Consider the following 19,384-nt stretch of genomic DNA (forward strand, 5'->3'; position numbering starts at 1 on the left):
ATTATACAGGGTTTTTAATTGTAGTTGGGCAATTTATTTCTTTTGAATTGTGTTTTAATTAGGAAAATACTCGATATATTTTCAAGACGGAATGAAATAATATAGTCCAGAGGATAAGGCGGTCCTCCCAGAATGTCAAGAGTAACTTTGGTTTTAAAATGTGAATAGGATAATTATATATGAAGATATAGCAATTCCAGATTAAATGAAACCTTTTCCAAATTAAATGAAACCTTTTACAAATGGAATGAAACTTTTTCCAAATTAAATGAAACCTTTATTCTTATCCAAGGAAATATAATATTTCCAGTAATTTTAATTCATATTTAATATAATCATAATTTTATTTTTAAAAAATGCTGTTTCGATTGGATTTACCATTGGAGAATAAGGCGGTAAGAATTTAAAGTTGCATCTTTTGGATTCGATCAAATCTTTTATGTCATGTCGCTTGTTTATTTGAGCGTTATCGATTATCAAGAACGAATTTTCCAACTCTGATTGTGATTCTTTGATTTAATTTTCAAATATTGATTTAAAATTACTGGAAATATTATATTTCCTTGGATAAGAATAATGGTTTCATTTAATTTGAAAAAAGTTTCATTCCATTTGTAAAAGGTTTCATTCCATTTGTAAAAAGTTTCATTCCATTTGTAAAAGGTTTCATTTTAATTGGAAAAGGTTTCATTTAATTTGGAAAAGGTTTCATTTAATTTGGAAAAGGTTTAATTTAATTTGGAAAAGGTTTAATTTAATTTGTAAAAGGTTTCATTTAATCTGGAAATGCTATATATTGAAAAATGTATGCAATATATCTTCACTTTCCAGCAAACCGGAATATAAAATTACAGATACTTCGGTTGAAAAATGTAACTACCGTAACCTGATATATGTCGGGATTACGCAAAAATGAACTCATATATCCCATTTTTAATTTCTAAACTCAGAATGAAACTTTTCGGCATTAAAATCGTAGAATCGATATTGTACTTCTGGTTTTCCAATGTTGATATTTTCCATTGATGATATTTCTAGCTATTGACATTTGAAGCTATGAATTTAAAAAGAACTGCGTTAAACAGTGTGGTTAGTAATTTACCAAACCATTGGTTGTGATTTCACTTCCATATGACAACATGCTGAAATACAACACTGCTAAGCATGTAGTCGAAATTAAACTGAAATACAGATGGCGCTACAGGTCTTAAGATAACATAAATAAAGATATAAAATATGGCCAAGATAAAACGTGATAAGATTTTACAATTTATTTTTTAATAATAAAAAACAATATGCAGTAGAGTTTCGATATAACGATTTATATACACACTGTAATGGAATTGTTCCATCTTTATATTACAAAATCGGTTCATATTTAGATATAACTCCCATATATAATTTCGTCCGATTTAATGTAAATATTGCACCAAAGTCCCTGTATATCTTCGATTTGCACAAAATTTGTCATAGCGTACTTTATTGAGTCTAGAATGATGTGTGCTTAGTTTCGTTGGAATCGGTTCAGATTTAGATATAGCTCCCACATATATTTTCGTCCGATTTTATGTTAATTGACAATTCTTTCGATTTGCAAGAAATTTGGCATATCGTACTGAATTGAGTCTAGAATGATGGGTGCTAAGTTTCGTGAAAATCGGTTCAGATTTAGATATAGCTCCCATATATATTTTCAAATGTTTTGAAGAGGTACACCTGCCATAAGGATGAAATTAAGGATATTGGAAATGAGAAAACATTCAAATATGTTTAGGACTCTTCTTTTATTATTGAGATTTCGTTTTACTTTACAACTTAGACATATGTTAAAAGCAATGTTAATTAATTATAAGCTGTTAATAAGTACAGTTAATAAATAAAAAAAATAAAATAAAAATACATAACACAAAATCAAACTAAAATTAGGACGACATTTATTGTCATCAGCAGTGAAGAGATGTGAACACAATAAAAGTTAATTATGTTTCGGTTTGTTTAAAATTTATTTACAATTTATTGTAGAATTCTTAAAAAAAACGGACATTGTTTTATTTTATTAAATAATTTAAGCTTACAGGTAAATGTTAAAAATAAAATCAATAAAACAGTATAACAACATACGAAAGCCTATTAATAAGTTCGTCTTGTCAACGAATCGCTACAACTTATTTGAAGAGGGGGTTTCTTTTGTACAACCGACTTGAGAAGACCGACTTATTAGATATGCCTTGCATCATACATACATACGAACAAAATATTTTAGGCTTGCACTTGCAACAAACATTATTCGCATAATCAATTGTGGATTCTAAGTCGTTGGTTAACTCCATCTTTTGTATAAAATTAGTTTTATTAGTTATTGTTTAATAATTAAAAAAATACATAATTAGTTTAGCACTTTCTTGACAAAATTATATTTCCAATAGTGTAGTTGTGCGTGCGTGTGTGTGTTATGTAACTTATTCTATAAACACATCCAGATGAACACACTGTCAATTTATAAAACACACAGGACTGCAGTGATGGTCATTACACTCGACCGATGCACCTTTCACAGATGTGATTAACAAATAAAAAGTTCTGAACACCACAAATGGGTTTATCTTGGCTTAACTAATCGATGCTAAACGTTCGTTTTTTATTATGGCAAATATTATTTTAATTCAAGTATAAAAATCATTATTTTTATTTTTTTATTCGTTTTGTTGTTGTTGTTTTTGGTGACTAGGAGCCGTTAGTTGAATATGAAAATAATGCCAGCATTTCAGCATTTTTGGTTAATAGTGTGAGAAAAAACAGGAGATATGTTCAAGAGATTGGCGCAATCCGTGTGATCCGCGCTAGAGCAACTTCGGTATAAGTTCAACATGAGCTTTTTTGAAAAGTTCATGTCGATTCGCGTTTGTTTTAATTTCGTTTCGTAAAGGAGTTTGGATAACAAAGTTGCTTCAACTGTTATTTAATAAAAGCAACACTTAATTGGGCACACATAACTCTAGGAGTTCTTTGCTAATTTTGACTGACTCTTTACAGATGCTCATCGCCGTGGTAACCATTTCTAAGAGGCTGTCGCTCCATTGTGTGATCAGCGGGACGATTGCGTTTGAAGAAACCGACCTATAATAAAAGAGAGCAACAATTTAGTCAAATCACTTGATATAAATTTTGAGTACATGGAATGTGACCAAGTGTATTCAATAATCGATTCGAATATCTTACCTTGTACAGCAGATATATGAGCAACAAAAGAATTAGAGCACCAGCACAGGCGGCCAAAACAACAACCCACAGTGGTACCACATCGGGTACGGGTGTGGGTTCTGGTATGGCTTTGTAAAAGATCTCATGCGTCCTAATAATGTCATCGGTGGGTGTTCCAATGTTGGGCAATTTGGTAACATGTGACACCGCCATTGTCGATATATTCAATGGCACACTGCCGGCTATTTTCTCCATGGTCTTGGCCACCATGCGCGTACGTATAGCCACCCAAACACCCTCATCTTTGCGCAGATTGCGGGCCACACAGCGCAGTGTCTCACATTTTGTTGCTTTGCACGGCGAATTGATGCCGATTTCTTGGGGCTCTTCACGGCGTGTTCTACTGTGTACAGCTGAGGGGTTGTGCGCCATTGGCATGTCGGAATCGCTGATGTCTTCGTAGTAATCGGTGCCATAATATGGTTTGCTGTCGTAGTTTATATTACTCGAAGAATAGTGTGGCGATTGCTGATAGCTGGCATGGGTCTGTTGTGGTGTTCCGGAGGAATAGTGATACGAATAACTGTTAGACTGGCCGGGACCGCCGTGGCTGCGAATTTCTTCATCGACATTACTGCGGCCTAAAGCACCAAGGTCCATTGTGTTGGTACGGAAACCATGGCCACCTGCTGCCACCTTACCAAAATCTCCAGCAGCATTATTGCCGAATTCATTGTAGGCAGCACCACTGCCTACGCCGTACTGATGCTGCTGCTGGTGATGTCTTTGTTGTTGCTGTTGTCCAGGATAAGAACCACTGGACGAGTATGTGTAGGAAGTTCTTTGCGGTTGGCCCGATGTTTGTTGGGAACTTTGTTGGTAGCGGGTTTCGCTTTGGGCAGGGCTGGCCATTTGAACATATTGGCGAACATTGTGTGGTCCTGAATCCTGACTTTGATGATTGACATTCACCTTGGCATCGCCAGCTCCGCCTCGTTGTTGTTGATAATTAGCAGAGTGTTGCTGCATGCCAACACCCGCAACATAGGGCTGTCTGTGGCCATCATAGTTTGTCATTGTTCCATTCCTTGTTGTCACCGTAACTGTACGACCATCACCACTCGTTGTAGTGGTCGTATTCCAGTCCCAATTCCATCTTCCACCCGGTACAGATGCTCCAACATTGGCGTTAGCTGCTTCGTTAGCACGTTGAACATGGATTCGGGAGCCATCACCCAACTCAGCTTGGGCATCCTCCGTCTCCAAACGTTTAGTTTCTTCAGCACTCAATTGTTTACCCTGACCAATGGTGACAGCGTTGGCACCTCCAGTATTTCCGTACGATTTCTCAATATGGGTCCATGACGATTTCACCACAGCACCACGTTCAGTCAAGTAGGATTTACGCACCAAGTTTTGGTCCAATTGCAGATTCAAGGGATTCACGGCCACATGGGGATCACATAGAATACTTCCAGAGGTTTCGGGCTGATTTGTCATGTACATGAGCATATCACCGGAGAGGGTCTGGTAGGGGTAGTGTATGAGAACAACCGCTTCGACAATATCGGAGGGGCCATTATTGAAAATATTGTACAAGTGTACAACTTGTGGACCCAAATCTTCTTCTTTGGTTGCATTTTCAACAGATTGATAATCGGAGGCTTTGTACAGTTCAAAGTCGGGCACCGATGTACCATCAATGGCCAAATCAGTTTCAACCCAGATACTGATATTCTTGGAAATAATGTTGTCCAATGTCGAACCGTCATTTTCAGGATTTGTCGAATTGGCTTCCATGTAGAATTCATAGCTGGGGGACATACCTCTCTTCATCGAGGGCATCATGTAAACCCTGAAGTTGGCCACCTTTTGGGCGGGCAGGGGGTTGCCTATGTCACATTTCAAGGTGTAGTTGTTATCATCGGAAGGTGCGGTGCAGGTGATGGTAGCATCATTGGTATCGGCAATCTTTTCCAATTTCATGTAATCCAATTCCTTGGGCATGACCAGGTAGAAAGCAGCCTCGAATGCGTCTTCGTTGTTGTTGGATATGAAGACATCAATGGTCAGTGGATCAGGAGAGCCGGACAAATATTTATCGACGGTCCTGTGGAAGAGAGTGAAAATAAAGAACACCATATTAGCACCTTAAAAATTGTCGGATCATGGCAGGGTTACTTACTTAATTTCCAATTTAAGATCCGGTACACAAATATTATCTGGACCACAATTCTTCTGAATGTGGACGGCATCTCGTTGTACAATTTCACGATTTTGATCAATGACTGGTTCTAGGGCTTGACGGCGACGTCTCACCAATGATGCTGGCGCCATATTACTCGTCAAATTGTAACGCGATTCTACCTCCAATGGTGTCAATTTGTCCTGGACATTGTCAATGAACACCTCTTCGGTGTGACAGAATTGCTTGCCAAATTCCAATGTGATGAGCCTCGAACGCATATTGTTCAAATTGGACATGAAGAACATACGAGGATTCTTTGGTTTCTTGGCATCCAAAAGCCAGGACACTGTAAAGTTCAGTCTGGGAGGCAAATAGTCCCCAGTGTAACTCCAACACGTGGTGAGACTGGTGCAAGGTACTTGCCGACCATCACGTTTCGATACACAGTTCTTCTCTTCCAGGTTAATCAGTTTGGAAGGACTGGAGAAATATGTGGTGGATTCTACAGCTGCTACAGGTCGAGATTTGAAAATGAACACTTGGGCACTGTTATAAGCACCGACAGCCAAATCGGGATAGGTATTGTCATCCATGTCGAGGCCACCGGACAGGGAGAAACCAAATGTGGTAGGGGGCTGAACGCCAACAATGTCTTCGGCTCTGATCACTTGAGAAGGTTTCTGCAGGGGTCCATTGGCCGAGCCATGGAAAATGTAGATGGCGCCACGTCCAAAGGGACCATCATAAGGAGCACCCACAGCAAAATCACCATAGCCATCACGATTGATGTCACCCAAAGTGGTGAGAGCCAAGCCGAAACGGCCCTTGCTGTTGTAGCCATCACGGATGTGCTCCACGGACCAACGATCAACCTAAAAGAAAAATACCCAAATTCGTAATCGGAATCATGAGATTATATTTTTGAAGAACTTACACCACGTTTCTGCAGCAGTACATAGACACGACCGACATCGTATTTTCCCTCAGTATTGCCCTGTTCACTGTACATGGGGGCACCAATGATCAAGTCATCCAAACCATCACCATCGACATCGGAGGTGGCCAAGGCATAGCCAAAGTATTCGCCAATTTGACGACCGGTAATATTGAAAATATTCACCATGTTCCATTGGTTAACAACAATTTTACCCAATAGACCAGCACCACGAGGCATGCCAATGGCCACATCCTCAATGCCATCGCCGTTGAAGTGACCCGATACCATGGAATAGCCCAAATAGGAGTCGTCATCGGTGGAACTACTTTCAGCAGTGGAGTAAACTTGATTTTCGGGACGCGTAACATCATTTGAATAGGTTTGACCTAAATCCAAAATAAAAACGGGAAATGATGGAAACTCAACATTAGCGGATGATCATACGGCTGTGTGAGGTGAATTAAATTAGGGGTTAGTAGGTGAATTAATATTTTTACAATTTGTACAAAGATATAATCACACATATATATGCATGTAGGACCAACACCCTATTTTCATGCCATCAACATGCAGACATGCCCGATAAACAGAACTCACAAGCGCAACATTGCATTCGAATGAATGGATCCGAACTAAGACGTACATAGATGATGCGATAAAATAATATGAATGATATCAGATCCAGGAAATACATAGATGAAATAAAGGACAATATGAAAACATAAAAGCCCATATGAAATAATGATGATATATGAGAGCATAGTTTTATAACAAAATATTTGATACAGCCTAGAGATGGTATGTAATTTTAGTGATTTTGAAACACATTTTAAAATAAATAATTGAGATTCATTTGGGGAGTTTTAAAACACTGTAAACCACTGTATGACGAAATGCCCAGAGTATTATTGTCATTGGATTTTATAATGGATCGACAACCAAAATTGGCCAAGTCTATCTCTGCATAATTCAAACACTGAATTTTGAAAAATAATTGAGCAAATGATAGGTTGTAAAACACCCCAAATTATTCGAATCAAAATTTATAGAAATATGCCCTTAATATATTTATATAAAAACAATTTTTAAAAATTATATTTAGTTAGCTTATTATATATAATAAATATATTCAATTTGTACAAAGCATTTAATGAAAATGATTTATGTATGTATCGTATGTTTAACTGATATTGATGGTTCTATAAAATACGTATTTGAGTGAATACATTTTGAGTGTGCAGTAGGCCAGGTTATTTTTATTTTTGACAGGCAGCCATAGTGCAATCTTATTTTATATTTTTTTGTTTTGTTTTTTATGTATACATGTATGAACAGGATGTACACCAAATAAAGAAACAAATTTTATACTCTAGAGAAGCATTAACGGCGACTACAATTAACGATTAACTTAAAAATAAAATGGAGATTCTTAGTAAACTAAAAAAAGCATGGTTCCTTTAGCAGTTCTCGTTTTGATCCAGATTCGTTTAATGAATTTACAAAAATGGTAAAGCGTTCACTTTTTCCAATCTGTGTATGTGGTTGGGTTTAATGTGGAAATTTTGTTGTTTATCGGAATGCGTTTTTGTATGCAATAAAAATGATATTTTAAGGCGTTAATGTTGGTTTTGATGTTGTTGAATTTACCTCCAGTGCCAAAAGGCTGATAAAAAGGCGGCTTATATGGGAAGGTGGCATTTGGTGACACGGAATATGTTTGTCCTTTAGTTTAACATATTTGTGATTTATTGTGGGATTTTTTATTTGTTTTTAATATTCGAATAAATTGTTCATAACCATTAAAATTACAGGGTGTTCAATTGTTTTTATTTTTAAGGTGAACGAACATTTTAACATCAAACAAGGAGCGTCACAACATTTTAGATTTAAAAAAATATATATGGACATTTAGAAGAAAATTATTTTCAATGTTGTAGTGGGAGAGTAGGTGCACGAACAAAATAATAAAAAAAAAACAAGAAGAAAAAATAGAAATTAACAAATTGAAATTAACAATTTCGGCGGCCACAATACAAGCAGTAAGAAATATATATTTATATGCATTACATTTAAATACAGTTATAGAATATTTAGCGCTTATAATAAATCTTTAATTAACAATTTAATTATTAAAATGGCAATAAAACATAAAAATACTAATTATTATGGAAATATATTTTTAGAACTAAAAATAGAGCGGGTATGAAAATAATTGATCTGATGAGTTTTTGATAATTTAATATTTTAAAAAATTATTTTTTAAATTAATAATTAATATATAGCTCATTTGGTGCAAAACGGACATAAATCAAAAAAGCGATTTTTGCAGAAAATGCGTTTTATGTTTTCAATTTAATCACACTTAACAAGAAACAGAGGAACTTCTACAGGTTCTCAATTAGAGTATAAAAGAGATATTCTTCTGAGTTTTTGCACAACATGAAGTGGTCAATTCTGCATCAATAACTCAAAAATCACGATTTTTGATTTATGCCGCCATTGCAGCAAATAAGCCATGAGTGATTATTTAATATATTTATGCTTATATGCAATAAATAAAATATTGAGATCTTCATTATAATTTTTTATTGAACTCTCTATTATTCGGTTTTGTAATTCGTTTGATAATCAAATATGGCGTAAAATTATCATCATATTTCGCATAATGCAATATTGAAATATCTTACATTTACCCTACTGAAAAAATATTTTTTTTAAATAAATGAAATGCACACTTGCACAATAAGAGATAATGTGCGTTCTTGAGATTTTCATTTGAAATTTTGTAGGGAAATTATTGAATTAGGAATAGCTGAGGAATAGGAGATTCGAATTAAATAAAAAAATAATTAAATTTTTTTTACACCGAGAATGGGGGGATCCCCTTAAGTGATAGGTGTGTATTTTACGAGTTTTTAATCCTATCGTTTTATAACCCCGTACATGTAAATGTTCTTTAAAAATTGAAATAGAAATTCAAATACAATTGATTTATAGCCTAATTAAATAACCCTATGACAAATATTTTGCGTTAATCATTTTTATCACAGGTTATTATCTAAGGTATGTCTAGGTGTATTAGACATGATAACAATTACTAATTTTTTTTTTAAATAACAACAATGGAGTTTAGATAATTCGGAGGTATGTCGGATATTTTTTTGTTTAATATTCATAATACGTTAATTATTAATAGTCATTCTTATGAAACGTGTCATAACTATATTTCGTATGACTTATTCTGTAGTTTATTCATAATTCGTCCATATTTAGATGTGTAATTATATTTTTATCAATAAATATTCTATGCTTTCCAAATTTACATAACTAACTGGTAATAGCATATGTTTTCAGTATAATAAAATATACTAGAAATTGGATACATGTTTATTTAATTTTAGTTTTATAGCTTATAAATACTTTACTGAAATTATATATACTTTTATATATATTTTTGGAAAGCATCATGAATTTCGATACCTATCGTAGTATTGAAATGTAGGTTTTAATTATTAAAATATAAATAATATAATTGTCTTATACAAGTATATAATTGTCTTATACTTATAACAATAATAACTATTTGGAATTCATGCAGATTTCCACTACACATTTCAATACTAGAAATAAGGTCAGTATATTGATATAGGATTTTCGTATAATTTAAAAACATATATATATTTACGCACAGGAATACAACATTCATATACAAATCTACGATTGCATTTTATTTTTTTTTTTTTTTTTGTTCCAGTTACATAGATATACACATAAAACATGCAAATTCTTGGAGATCAACTAATCTTTAGATTGGATTTTATAAGGGAAAATAGATTAGAAAAAGAAAGAAGAGAATAACTTAGAAGAATGGGAAGCGAAAAATAAGACCAGTATGTTGTTTGATATTTTTGTTGTTTTCATATTGAAAATTTACTCAAATTTTAACACAATTTCAACATATTTTTTAAATGACATTTATTTTAATTCAAAATTTTCAGATTTAATATTTTATAAAAACAATAATTTTAAATACATGTGTGATCAAGAAAGCATAATATTCCTTTCAAATTTTTGTGTGAAAAGTTTAGTCTGACCAAAAAAAAATTGCATTTTAATAAATATGTTGGAAATGGAAAAAATAATTTGATTTAATATTTCATATTCAAGTAATATTTCTTGTTATTTTTTTTTTTAATTTGTCTTCATTATCAATTGGCGCAGAACAACGTACTTGGTAATTATTTGCCTTCCCAATAAGTAAAGGAATAGCTGAGGAATCAAATAGTTACGGGTACATATATAACGACAAAAATACAACAACTTCTATACAAAACTACCAATATATAATATTTAAATATCTTTAATTTAAGGGTAACGTTATTAAAGAAATTAATGGGATAGAAAGAGGTTTCTTTATAAATTTTGTTATTATCAAAATATTATAAATAAAAACCCCACATATATGTATATTTTTTAAATATATTTATAAAAAAAATACGATAAATAAACATTTGAAATATTAGCTATAAAGGAAATGCAAATAGTTTACCTTGCCAATACCAACTGCCTGGAGCTCCAATGTACAAACGATCGCCGTTCTGTAAAATTTCAAATAAAAAGGTTCTATTTAATATATACATTTGTATATGTGTTTAAATAAAATTTGAGATTTTTTTCTTTATTGAATTTCATGATTTGCCACTTTTTTTGGCCAACCACCACATTTGAATACAATGACAGAATTTCATGTCAATCGATGAGGTGTTAATGGCTATGGTATTCCAGTGGTCTCGTGCAAATAGTTTTTTTGGTATTCTCAACACGTTAAAAATATCAGTTATTGTTTGTATCTTTTTCAGTTTTGTCGAAGAAACGTGTCAATGATCTTTGTATTATTGTTCTTTTTTTTTGGTTATTGATTTGTATGCGTGAGTGTATTTGTTTTGTTTGTTTATTTTTGATTTTGTAAAATTTTCTTAGAAATAATTTTTTTTTTGAAGAATGGTTAACATAAGTGTAGAAGTGTATGGGAATACTTACGGCTGTGGCTGCAGCACTAAAACCAGCTTGACAATAGCCTTGGCGGTGATAACCCCAGTTATCTGAAAAATAAAACATTAGAATTATATAAGTAAATTATCGATATATAGGTTGATATTTGCCAAGATTTGGGACCTTGTTCTATAGATTGCAACAATTGTTTCCATTCTCACAATGATCTTCGAACTAACAGTAAAAATTCTGATCTGATGCTATTTTGCGAAATTTGTTTATTGCATGTCTTCACCACACTCAGAAAACTTCAAAACAGATATTAATATTATCTCTACGATTTCGAAAATTTACATTTGTATGCGTGCCACAAGTAAACGATGTTAACTTTGAAGAAAACATAACTATTTCCACGGAATGCCAATCCATAGAAGAAATACACATTGCCATTGTTCCCTGTCCCTCTCTCTCGCTGCCAGTACTCCTTTAAATGCCGAAGATCTTGCCGTGTGATTTGAATCTCTGTTTATGGTCACTTCCTGAACGAAAACAAAAACAATTCTGCATTCTTGATTGAAAAGTAATTTGTTAATCATTCCTTTTGCGTTGTTGTTTCTTTTGCACCATAACCATAAAAGGATAATTGTCCTCTGCGGAATTAAAACATTTAAAGGAATACCGAACAGAAAAACTATGCAATGGACATGCAGCCAACAAAGTAAAAACGAAACGAAACATTTTGGGTGGGAACGAATTTGAAATGCCCTTCCAAAGGGCGACTTGTTTTAGGGGAGTGGTATTTTTTATTTTGTTTTTTAAAAATAGATATAGATCCATAGCTATAGGAGTTCATCGAATTCCACCTCAGATAAACCATAAAACCCAATATGGACTTGTACCTTTTCTACGATTTTTATGGAGAATACACCAAGGTGTTACATATGCCACGACAGAACCAAATACACATTCTATGTCTCCTCAGATGGCCTCGCTGCACAGGCACACATCCAGAGTCCAGCACAGCACATGTTCCCGTCTTTGCTGCATTGCACAAAAAAGGAATAAAATAAAATACAATTGCCATCCAAGGCAGTGACGAAGATGTCGAACTTCAAAGCCCTTCTCAGCAACGCCAAGTAAAGTGTGCAAAAACACATGCGAGCTCTATGTACCTCCGCCGCAACACTGCAGAGCGATCGTGCGCCAGATCAAATTAAACGATAACAATTTGTCTCCGAAGTGTTTCAATTTAAACATTCAGCATGGATGGAATGGTTTGGCTGGAGGCAGGCGATCGAGATTGCGATTATTATGGCAAAGGAAAGCCCGCCGCAAATGTGTCACACCGACAGCACAAAAGCTGAAGGTTGACTTGCCAGCTACTGCTTGCCTCGAGCAAAAAAGCCAGCTCTTTAGGAATTACTGGCCAGCAAAGGAAAAAAACAGCCAAACGACGGGAATGTCGAAACTTTGTTCGTCGTCATCGGCCCCTAGCCAGTGTACTTGCTTGGATTTGAAGTTCGCGCTTGGTTGGATGGAAGAAAGCTAAAAACAAAACACTGGGCCGTGTTTGTGGCCTGGCTCCTGCTGGCGAATGGGGGAATCTGTTGTATGGACTCGAATGGCTGACTGACGCTGTCTCTTGTCTGTTTGCTAAACATTTCAGAAGTTGGTAATTCTCATAATAAAATCGCCCCCGTATAGAATTTCAATTAGTTGTAACATTGCGTTTCGAGGTTTTTTCTTTTGTTTTGTTTTTATTATTTATTCTCCTAACCTGAAAACATACCTGATGGATGGATGGATGGACGTACGGTGGGATTGTTTGGAATAGACTAAAAAACCAAAGCAATGGTCAGGCGAATGTTCGAAAGGGACATTCGACACACATCCATGTATGCTATACATGTGTGCGAGTGTTTTTTTTTGTTGCTTTTGTACAAACAATTGTTTGCTGATTTCTTGTTTAGCTTGGAGAACTGGGAAGAAAAAAGTTTCATGTCACATGAGCACTTGTAATTTCTGAAATATTTAATGCGTTAACTTGGTATTTATTGCTTTGAGTAATGTCGGAATGCTTGGAGGGCTTCTTCAGCGTCGTTGACTTTAATTTACAGAAAAAGCGATTAATCGTTCGAGGTTCCGAAGAAATGACCGACAGACAGACATGAGTGTATAAATGCTTAGATGGACATCATAGCATAAATCGAATTGTTTTTTAACTTTTGTATTTATGTTTGTCGTATTGTTGTTTGTTACTGTTGCACAATGGGATTTATTAGGATGGCATACATATAAATGATTTCGATATATTTTGTATAATAACCCTTAACGCAGATGACGCCAGAGATTTTTACCTCACATCTAAACATTTTATTATTACTATAGAATTTTTGAATATAATATGATCTTACTATTGATCTACGTTCCATTATTAACATTTACTTTAATGCAATTTTAAGGTCGGATCGGGAGATTTTATTAAAATCGAAAGTATTACAATAACATACTTATTTATTTTGTCAGGTAAAATACAAATCTACACGATTCCATGCCAGTCAAACTTTATTTCCATCTCTACCTTAACTCAATTTCAATTTTCTTCAAATTTTATTATTTACAAGTGTCCAACAGATGGCATTTTGTTTGTGTGTGCGTGTGTACCCCCGTAATAGCAAACAGTAGTTTTCCACATCTTTCCCCCCTTTCATAAACAAAATTGAAAACTGACTGAAAAATGATCTGCTATTTTTAGGAAACTATTTTTAATGTTTTTGTTTTGATGCTACTTTTTTACCGTTGCCGCTGTTAGCCTGACTCTCAAGAAGGAAATTGAATTTCTGTTTCCACACCACATAAACATTGATGGCAGAAGACAAGAGACATAGTCATTAACATAGACTTCCTATGGATTGGCTGACGATTGTCTGTCTGTCAGTCGGTTGGTAGGATGGGATAGGATGAGTACATTGAAAATCACTTCCAATTTTATGATTTGAGAAATTTAATTTTAGTGTTTTTTAAGGATTCACAGCGGCAGAACATATTTGTTTCACATGAAACTCAATACATTTTAGGTGGCGATACGATACACAACGAAACCTCAATTTTAATAAGATCGAACAACAGAAGACACACAAACTGACAGAACACACATGCGTACATTTCAGCATTGACAGGGTGACCATCTGTATGTCGAAAAAATACTACCTCAATTTATGCATCGAATAAAAACGGGGATGACGAAGGTAAGGGGGGATATGCATTTTACTTACTTGTACGGCAGGGTGAGACTTCATTGAAATAGGTAAAGTTCCTGGTTGTGAAGCATGTACCAATGGGATCCCAGCGTAAGTTCTTCCTGGGTGATATTGTATGGAAAACATATCGTGGAGCACAGGCCTGCAAAATACAACAAAACAAACATCAAATTGCAAATCAGAAGCTGGTCGAACTTTTAGTTCGGCATAAATATTATTTTATTATGTAGATAGGTTAGTTGGGAAAAGTCAATAAAAGTCCACAGCAATAAAATGTTTTGAGAATTCTATATAAAAGCCATAACCATAATAATAACCATCATCGTGATGATATCAAGCAAAGCCATTAAGCAGGAAACAAAGGATCCCCAACAATTCAAGGAAAGGCAAGTGAGCATCAGACAGTCTTACGAGCATCACATGAACAAGTAATCATCCATTAATACATACATAGATTCACACAATACAAATGTAGAGGGGCAAACTGAAAAATAACTCCACCCGACTGTCCGAATGTCTTGCCAGTCGCAAATATCAGAAATACCTGCCTACACTACACAGCAACAGTCGACGAAGGCAAACAACCTGCTTTTGCTGTTGGCTGCTCCCAACCAAATATGGCTTGCCAAAAGCATTGATCATTTCCTTCACTTGCCTTTCAGTCTGTCGTCATCTTTGCCGTTTGTTGGTGACTTGCCCGCCCCAGAGAGAAAAAAACAAATCCTTCTCAGGTTGAATCATAAAACAATTACCTTTACAAATTTATACGAAATCTTTTATCTTCAATTGTCTTGGCGGAATAGCAGGAGATGATGGCCAAACAACAATCTCAACTCAAGAAAGAAATAAAAAAAAAACAAACAGTAGACAATGGAATTTTTGCTTTAAAACTGTGGATTGAATTTCAAATGTCTGCTGGGTCCAAGTACCGTCCTGCCCAGTGAACTCACTCAACATAGTGATCTATTGCAAAGCTTTGCCATACTTCGTAACTTTGCAAAGTAAATAAGTTATTCGTCCTGTCCATTTTCTTAAAAAATGTTGTTTTAGTTTTATTTTAGATATTTTTTCGATTTGGAATGGATTACGAAATTTAGGGATTCCAAGTTAAGTGAATAATTCGATCATAAGCATGTCTAGAATTGGCCCAATAAAAGGACAACTATTGGTGTTAATTATTTTTTATACATTTCCCCCAAACTGAAAATTTCACTATTCGGGACTTTAAAATTTTGCACTATTTGTGGACATTTGTAATAAAAAATATTCATGTATTCGAATGAACGTTTAACCAAATGGAAATTAGACGTGCATTGCATTGAAGACTTGCAACTTTGTATATAAGCACTTGAAGACTTAATGGATAAGGAAATGAATTAACATAATTTGTTGTTGTTGGTTGTAATAAGTGTAAGTTTTTGAGTTATCGTGGCCGCTATTTGTAAAAACACTCTTTAGAGAAAACCGCATTTAATATTTGAGAAGCACATCGGCTATATCTTCAAGAGTTGCTGAGATTTTCACTTGATTTTTAAAAGAAAAATTCTTGAATTAATGTTCGAGTTAAATAGGAAAGGAAAATTCAATTGTTTTTATAATTGGTTAATTTTTTTGAAATTTTATTTTGTAATGTATCTCCACAAAAGATTTTGTTGCAATTTATTGCTTATGCATCGACCTTCCCAATCTATCTTGGCTTACTAAAACTTGAACTTGAAATTATTTTAATTCGTGTCAAATCCAAATCAGTTTAAAATAGGCTAGTTTAAAAATCTTGAAAATACTGTAATACATCCAAGGAAATTATCTCCCAAAGTGCTATATGGCATAAATATTTCGTTTGCCGAACCCAAAAATAAAAAATTACAAATAAATCGATTAAAATGTGTTTCAGTCCGAAACGGTTTGTTCATTATATCCCCGATATTTAAATAGTTGAAAATTTCTTTGTGCACCGAGTTGTGATTTCTCTGTGCTAAACCTCTATCGACAACATTGGACAACATAATTTATTCTAAAATAATATTGTAGAACACAAATACAGCTACAACAACAAACAAGTTTTGCCCCACCGAAAAACAGTTTGGAATCTGAAATGTCCAAAACAATACCAAAGACAATTTTCAGTGATTTTATTGCAATTCATTGAAGATTTGGCGATTTTTCGTTTTGCTTGCAGTGGTTTCTGGTGTCTTCCTCGCTGCACCTTAGATGGTCATACTGACCATTTTTGGTAAATAATCGTTGTATTTCGTTGTCGGTTGTTGGTACAAAACATCATCAACATAATAATAACAACAAAAACAACAACAAGGTAAAACTAAAACAACAAATCATATACAACAAAATTTGAAAACCAAAAATAAAACCACGAAGAGCAATGAAGTTTACAGCCAAACACTCACGAATATTGTAGTAGGTACAGTGTTCAACAAATTTGAGATGCGAAATATTTTCTTTTTTTTATATCGACAACTAAAATGAAACCTTTTCACACAGCATAAACTGTTTTATGATATTTGAAGTGTAGCCATAAACAAAATATATTTCGAGTTTTCTGATTCATTGCATTAACTGTTCGATAAATTTTATAGAAATCTCTGATATTTACATATCAAAAATGTTACTTCAATAAAGTGCTAAAATGTTGAATATTTTTTTTTAAGTTTAAAAAAACTGATATAGATTGATATTATAGGATTTTCTTTTGTAAGATAGAGCTAAAAAAAAAAAGATTTCACATCATTGAGTTCTAAAAATGAACATAATTCGTTGGTCTGAGGGAAGTTGTCATGGCCCTTTAAAATTATTTAAAGTATTGCTATTCTTTTGTAAAAAAAAATCCTCAATAATAATATAAGGAGCCATTTTTCATCAGAGTTTTCAAACTTACCAATCCAAAAAGACCTCTTGCGAAATGAAAATATGTATAATTTTCCTCTGCCCTGAAAATCCCAGTGATTTTATGAAAATCTCACACAAAGCGTTCATATCAATGGATTTTTACAGCAGTGTTTAAGATATCTTGCACTGACTATATGAAGATGCATAAGCCACTACTGTCACCATAGATACCCACTACATACATACATATATGTATGTATGTATACACATATGTATGTATAAATGCACATAGCTTGTGCCTTTGTTTTGTATGTTTAAATATTCGCATGATTATGTTTATCGCGGACATTTATGTTTTATTTTGTTGAATACAATACTAACCAGCGAACCAACCAGCCAGCCACGAAGCCAAGCCAATCCAAAACAACCAAACGCTGACCATATAAACGGTTCTTATCGTTGGCGTGTAGATATTCCTGTCATCGTTGTCAGTTTATTGGAATGAGAAATTGTGAATCGACAAACACCCGCACAAACATTAACTGGCCCAATGCATTCCCTGAATGCCAAGACAAAACAAAGCTGCTGCTGTTGTTGTTGTTGTTGTTGTTGATCATGATGTGGATGTGGATGATGACAATGGAAATCACATTGACTTGCCACAAACACTCAAATAAAAACGAGAAAAGGGTATCAGTCGTGCAACGAATATATCGATTCATTGTAGACTGCGAAATGTATTTCTTCAGAGGAACAATAGCACTGCCGCAAAGGAAGCATCACTGATAAACAGACTGAACAGAGATTCACAATTTTGAATGGGGTAATCGATGATTGTTTAATTTCCAGCCATCCAATGGAACTTCATTGAATTTGGAAATTGTGTGGTGCATCATTTGCACATTTGTGGATTGTTGCGGATGCACATGATTGTCGACATGCAGGCTCCTAAAACTGTCGTGTCACGCTGTCAATTCCATGACCGGGCTTTTTTGACGCTGCATGTCTGTCCACGTTTAAAAGTCGTCTGCACCGTATTAGGTGTGAATATGTTGCAAACAATATAGCGTGTGGAGCGATCGGTTTGGCGAGCAGACGGACAGAAGACAGCATCTGTTTGCAAATCACTGTATGGTGGATATGACTGGCGATGGCGATGCCATTATATTGCAGACAGGAGTGCCATGTCAAAAGTCAACACGATCAAATCAATGATCTCTTGTTACGTTCATCGTCTGATCGGCTTTATGGCTCTATAGGTTCACCACAAAAGATTTTTATCCAGTTTGTGCTAATTCACAACAATTGATTTGTTAATGGCATTTAACGGCAAAATGCCGACAACCAAATTTAATATTCATGAAATTTTTAGTTATTGTTTGCTGCTTGTGTATAGAGGAAATGGACTAAGTCACATATTAAAATAAAAGAATAAATAAACTTTACATGCACTTAAATAGTTGTGCATGATATAAGGATAACATTTTGTTTTGGAACTTTAAAGGAATACAAAACGAGATAAAAAGTTTGAGCAATAACATTTTTATTAAAAAAAAAAATTACTTGGTAACTCAAGATGAGCAAATTTGCTATTTAGCTTAAAAATATTATAAAGAAAATTTAACAGATATTAATAAGTAAAAATGTCATTCCATTTATTATTATGAAGGATAATTTAAATTTATCCGTGCAATTTAAATGCAATAAATGATAGTTGATAAAAAATTTAAATACAGATTTTAAATATTCTATTGTCAGCCTCGTCCTGGTGTGACATAGTCCATAAAAAATAAACCACAATATAATTTTGTTTGATTATTCTTTTTTGGTTTTTGAATTTACCACTCTGCTGACATCGAATTGACTGAATGTGTCATCGTCAATTTCATTTTAAGAACTGGTCATCAATGAAGTCTCAGTCATAAAAATACGAATCCATTAAACCACACACAACAATGAAAT

General features: G+C 34.1%; 1 protein-coding gene across 1 annotated transcript in view; it reads right to left on the reverse strand.

Annotated features, from left to right (window-relative positions):
* Positions 1–3,027: 3,027 nt before the first annotated feature.
* The window catches only part of LOC133332275 (integrin alpha-PS2), a 39,191-nt gene continuing 22,834 nt past the window's right edge, over positions 3,028–19,384 (reverse strand). Inside the window, exons 4-11 of the mRNA XM_061540676.1 lie at positions 14,594–14,720; positions 11,367–11,428; positions 10,876–10,924; positions 7,974–8,048; positions 6,324–6,712; positions 5,387–6,261; positions 3,220–5,311; positions 3,028–3,117 (exon numbers count right to left, since the gene is read on the reverse strand). Of these exons, the coding sequence (XP_061396660.1) occupies positions 3,028–3,117; positions 3,220–5,311; positions 5,387–6,261; positions 6,324–6,712; positions 7,974–8,048; positions 10,876–10,924; positions 11,367–11,428; positions 14,594–14,720 (3,759 nt within the window). The remainder of the gene's footprint in view (positions 3,118–3,219; positions 5,312–5,386; positions 6,262–6,323; positions 6,713–7,973; positions 8,049–10,875; positions 10,925–11,366; positions 11,429–14,593; positions 14,721–19,384) is intronic.

The sequence above is a fragment of the Musca vetustissima genome, unplaced genomic scaffold (genome assembly GCF_032173495.1).
Source record: "Musca vetustissima isolate MV318-11 ecotype Yass unplaced genomic scaffold, APGP_CSIRO_Mvet_v1 utg25509, whole genome shotgun sequence".
NCBI lineage: Eukaryota > Metazoa > Arthropoda > Insecta > Diptera > Muscidae > Musca > Musca vetustissima.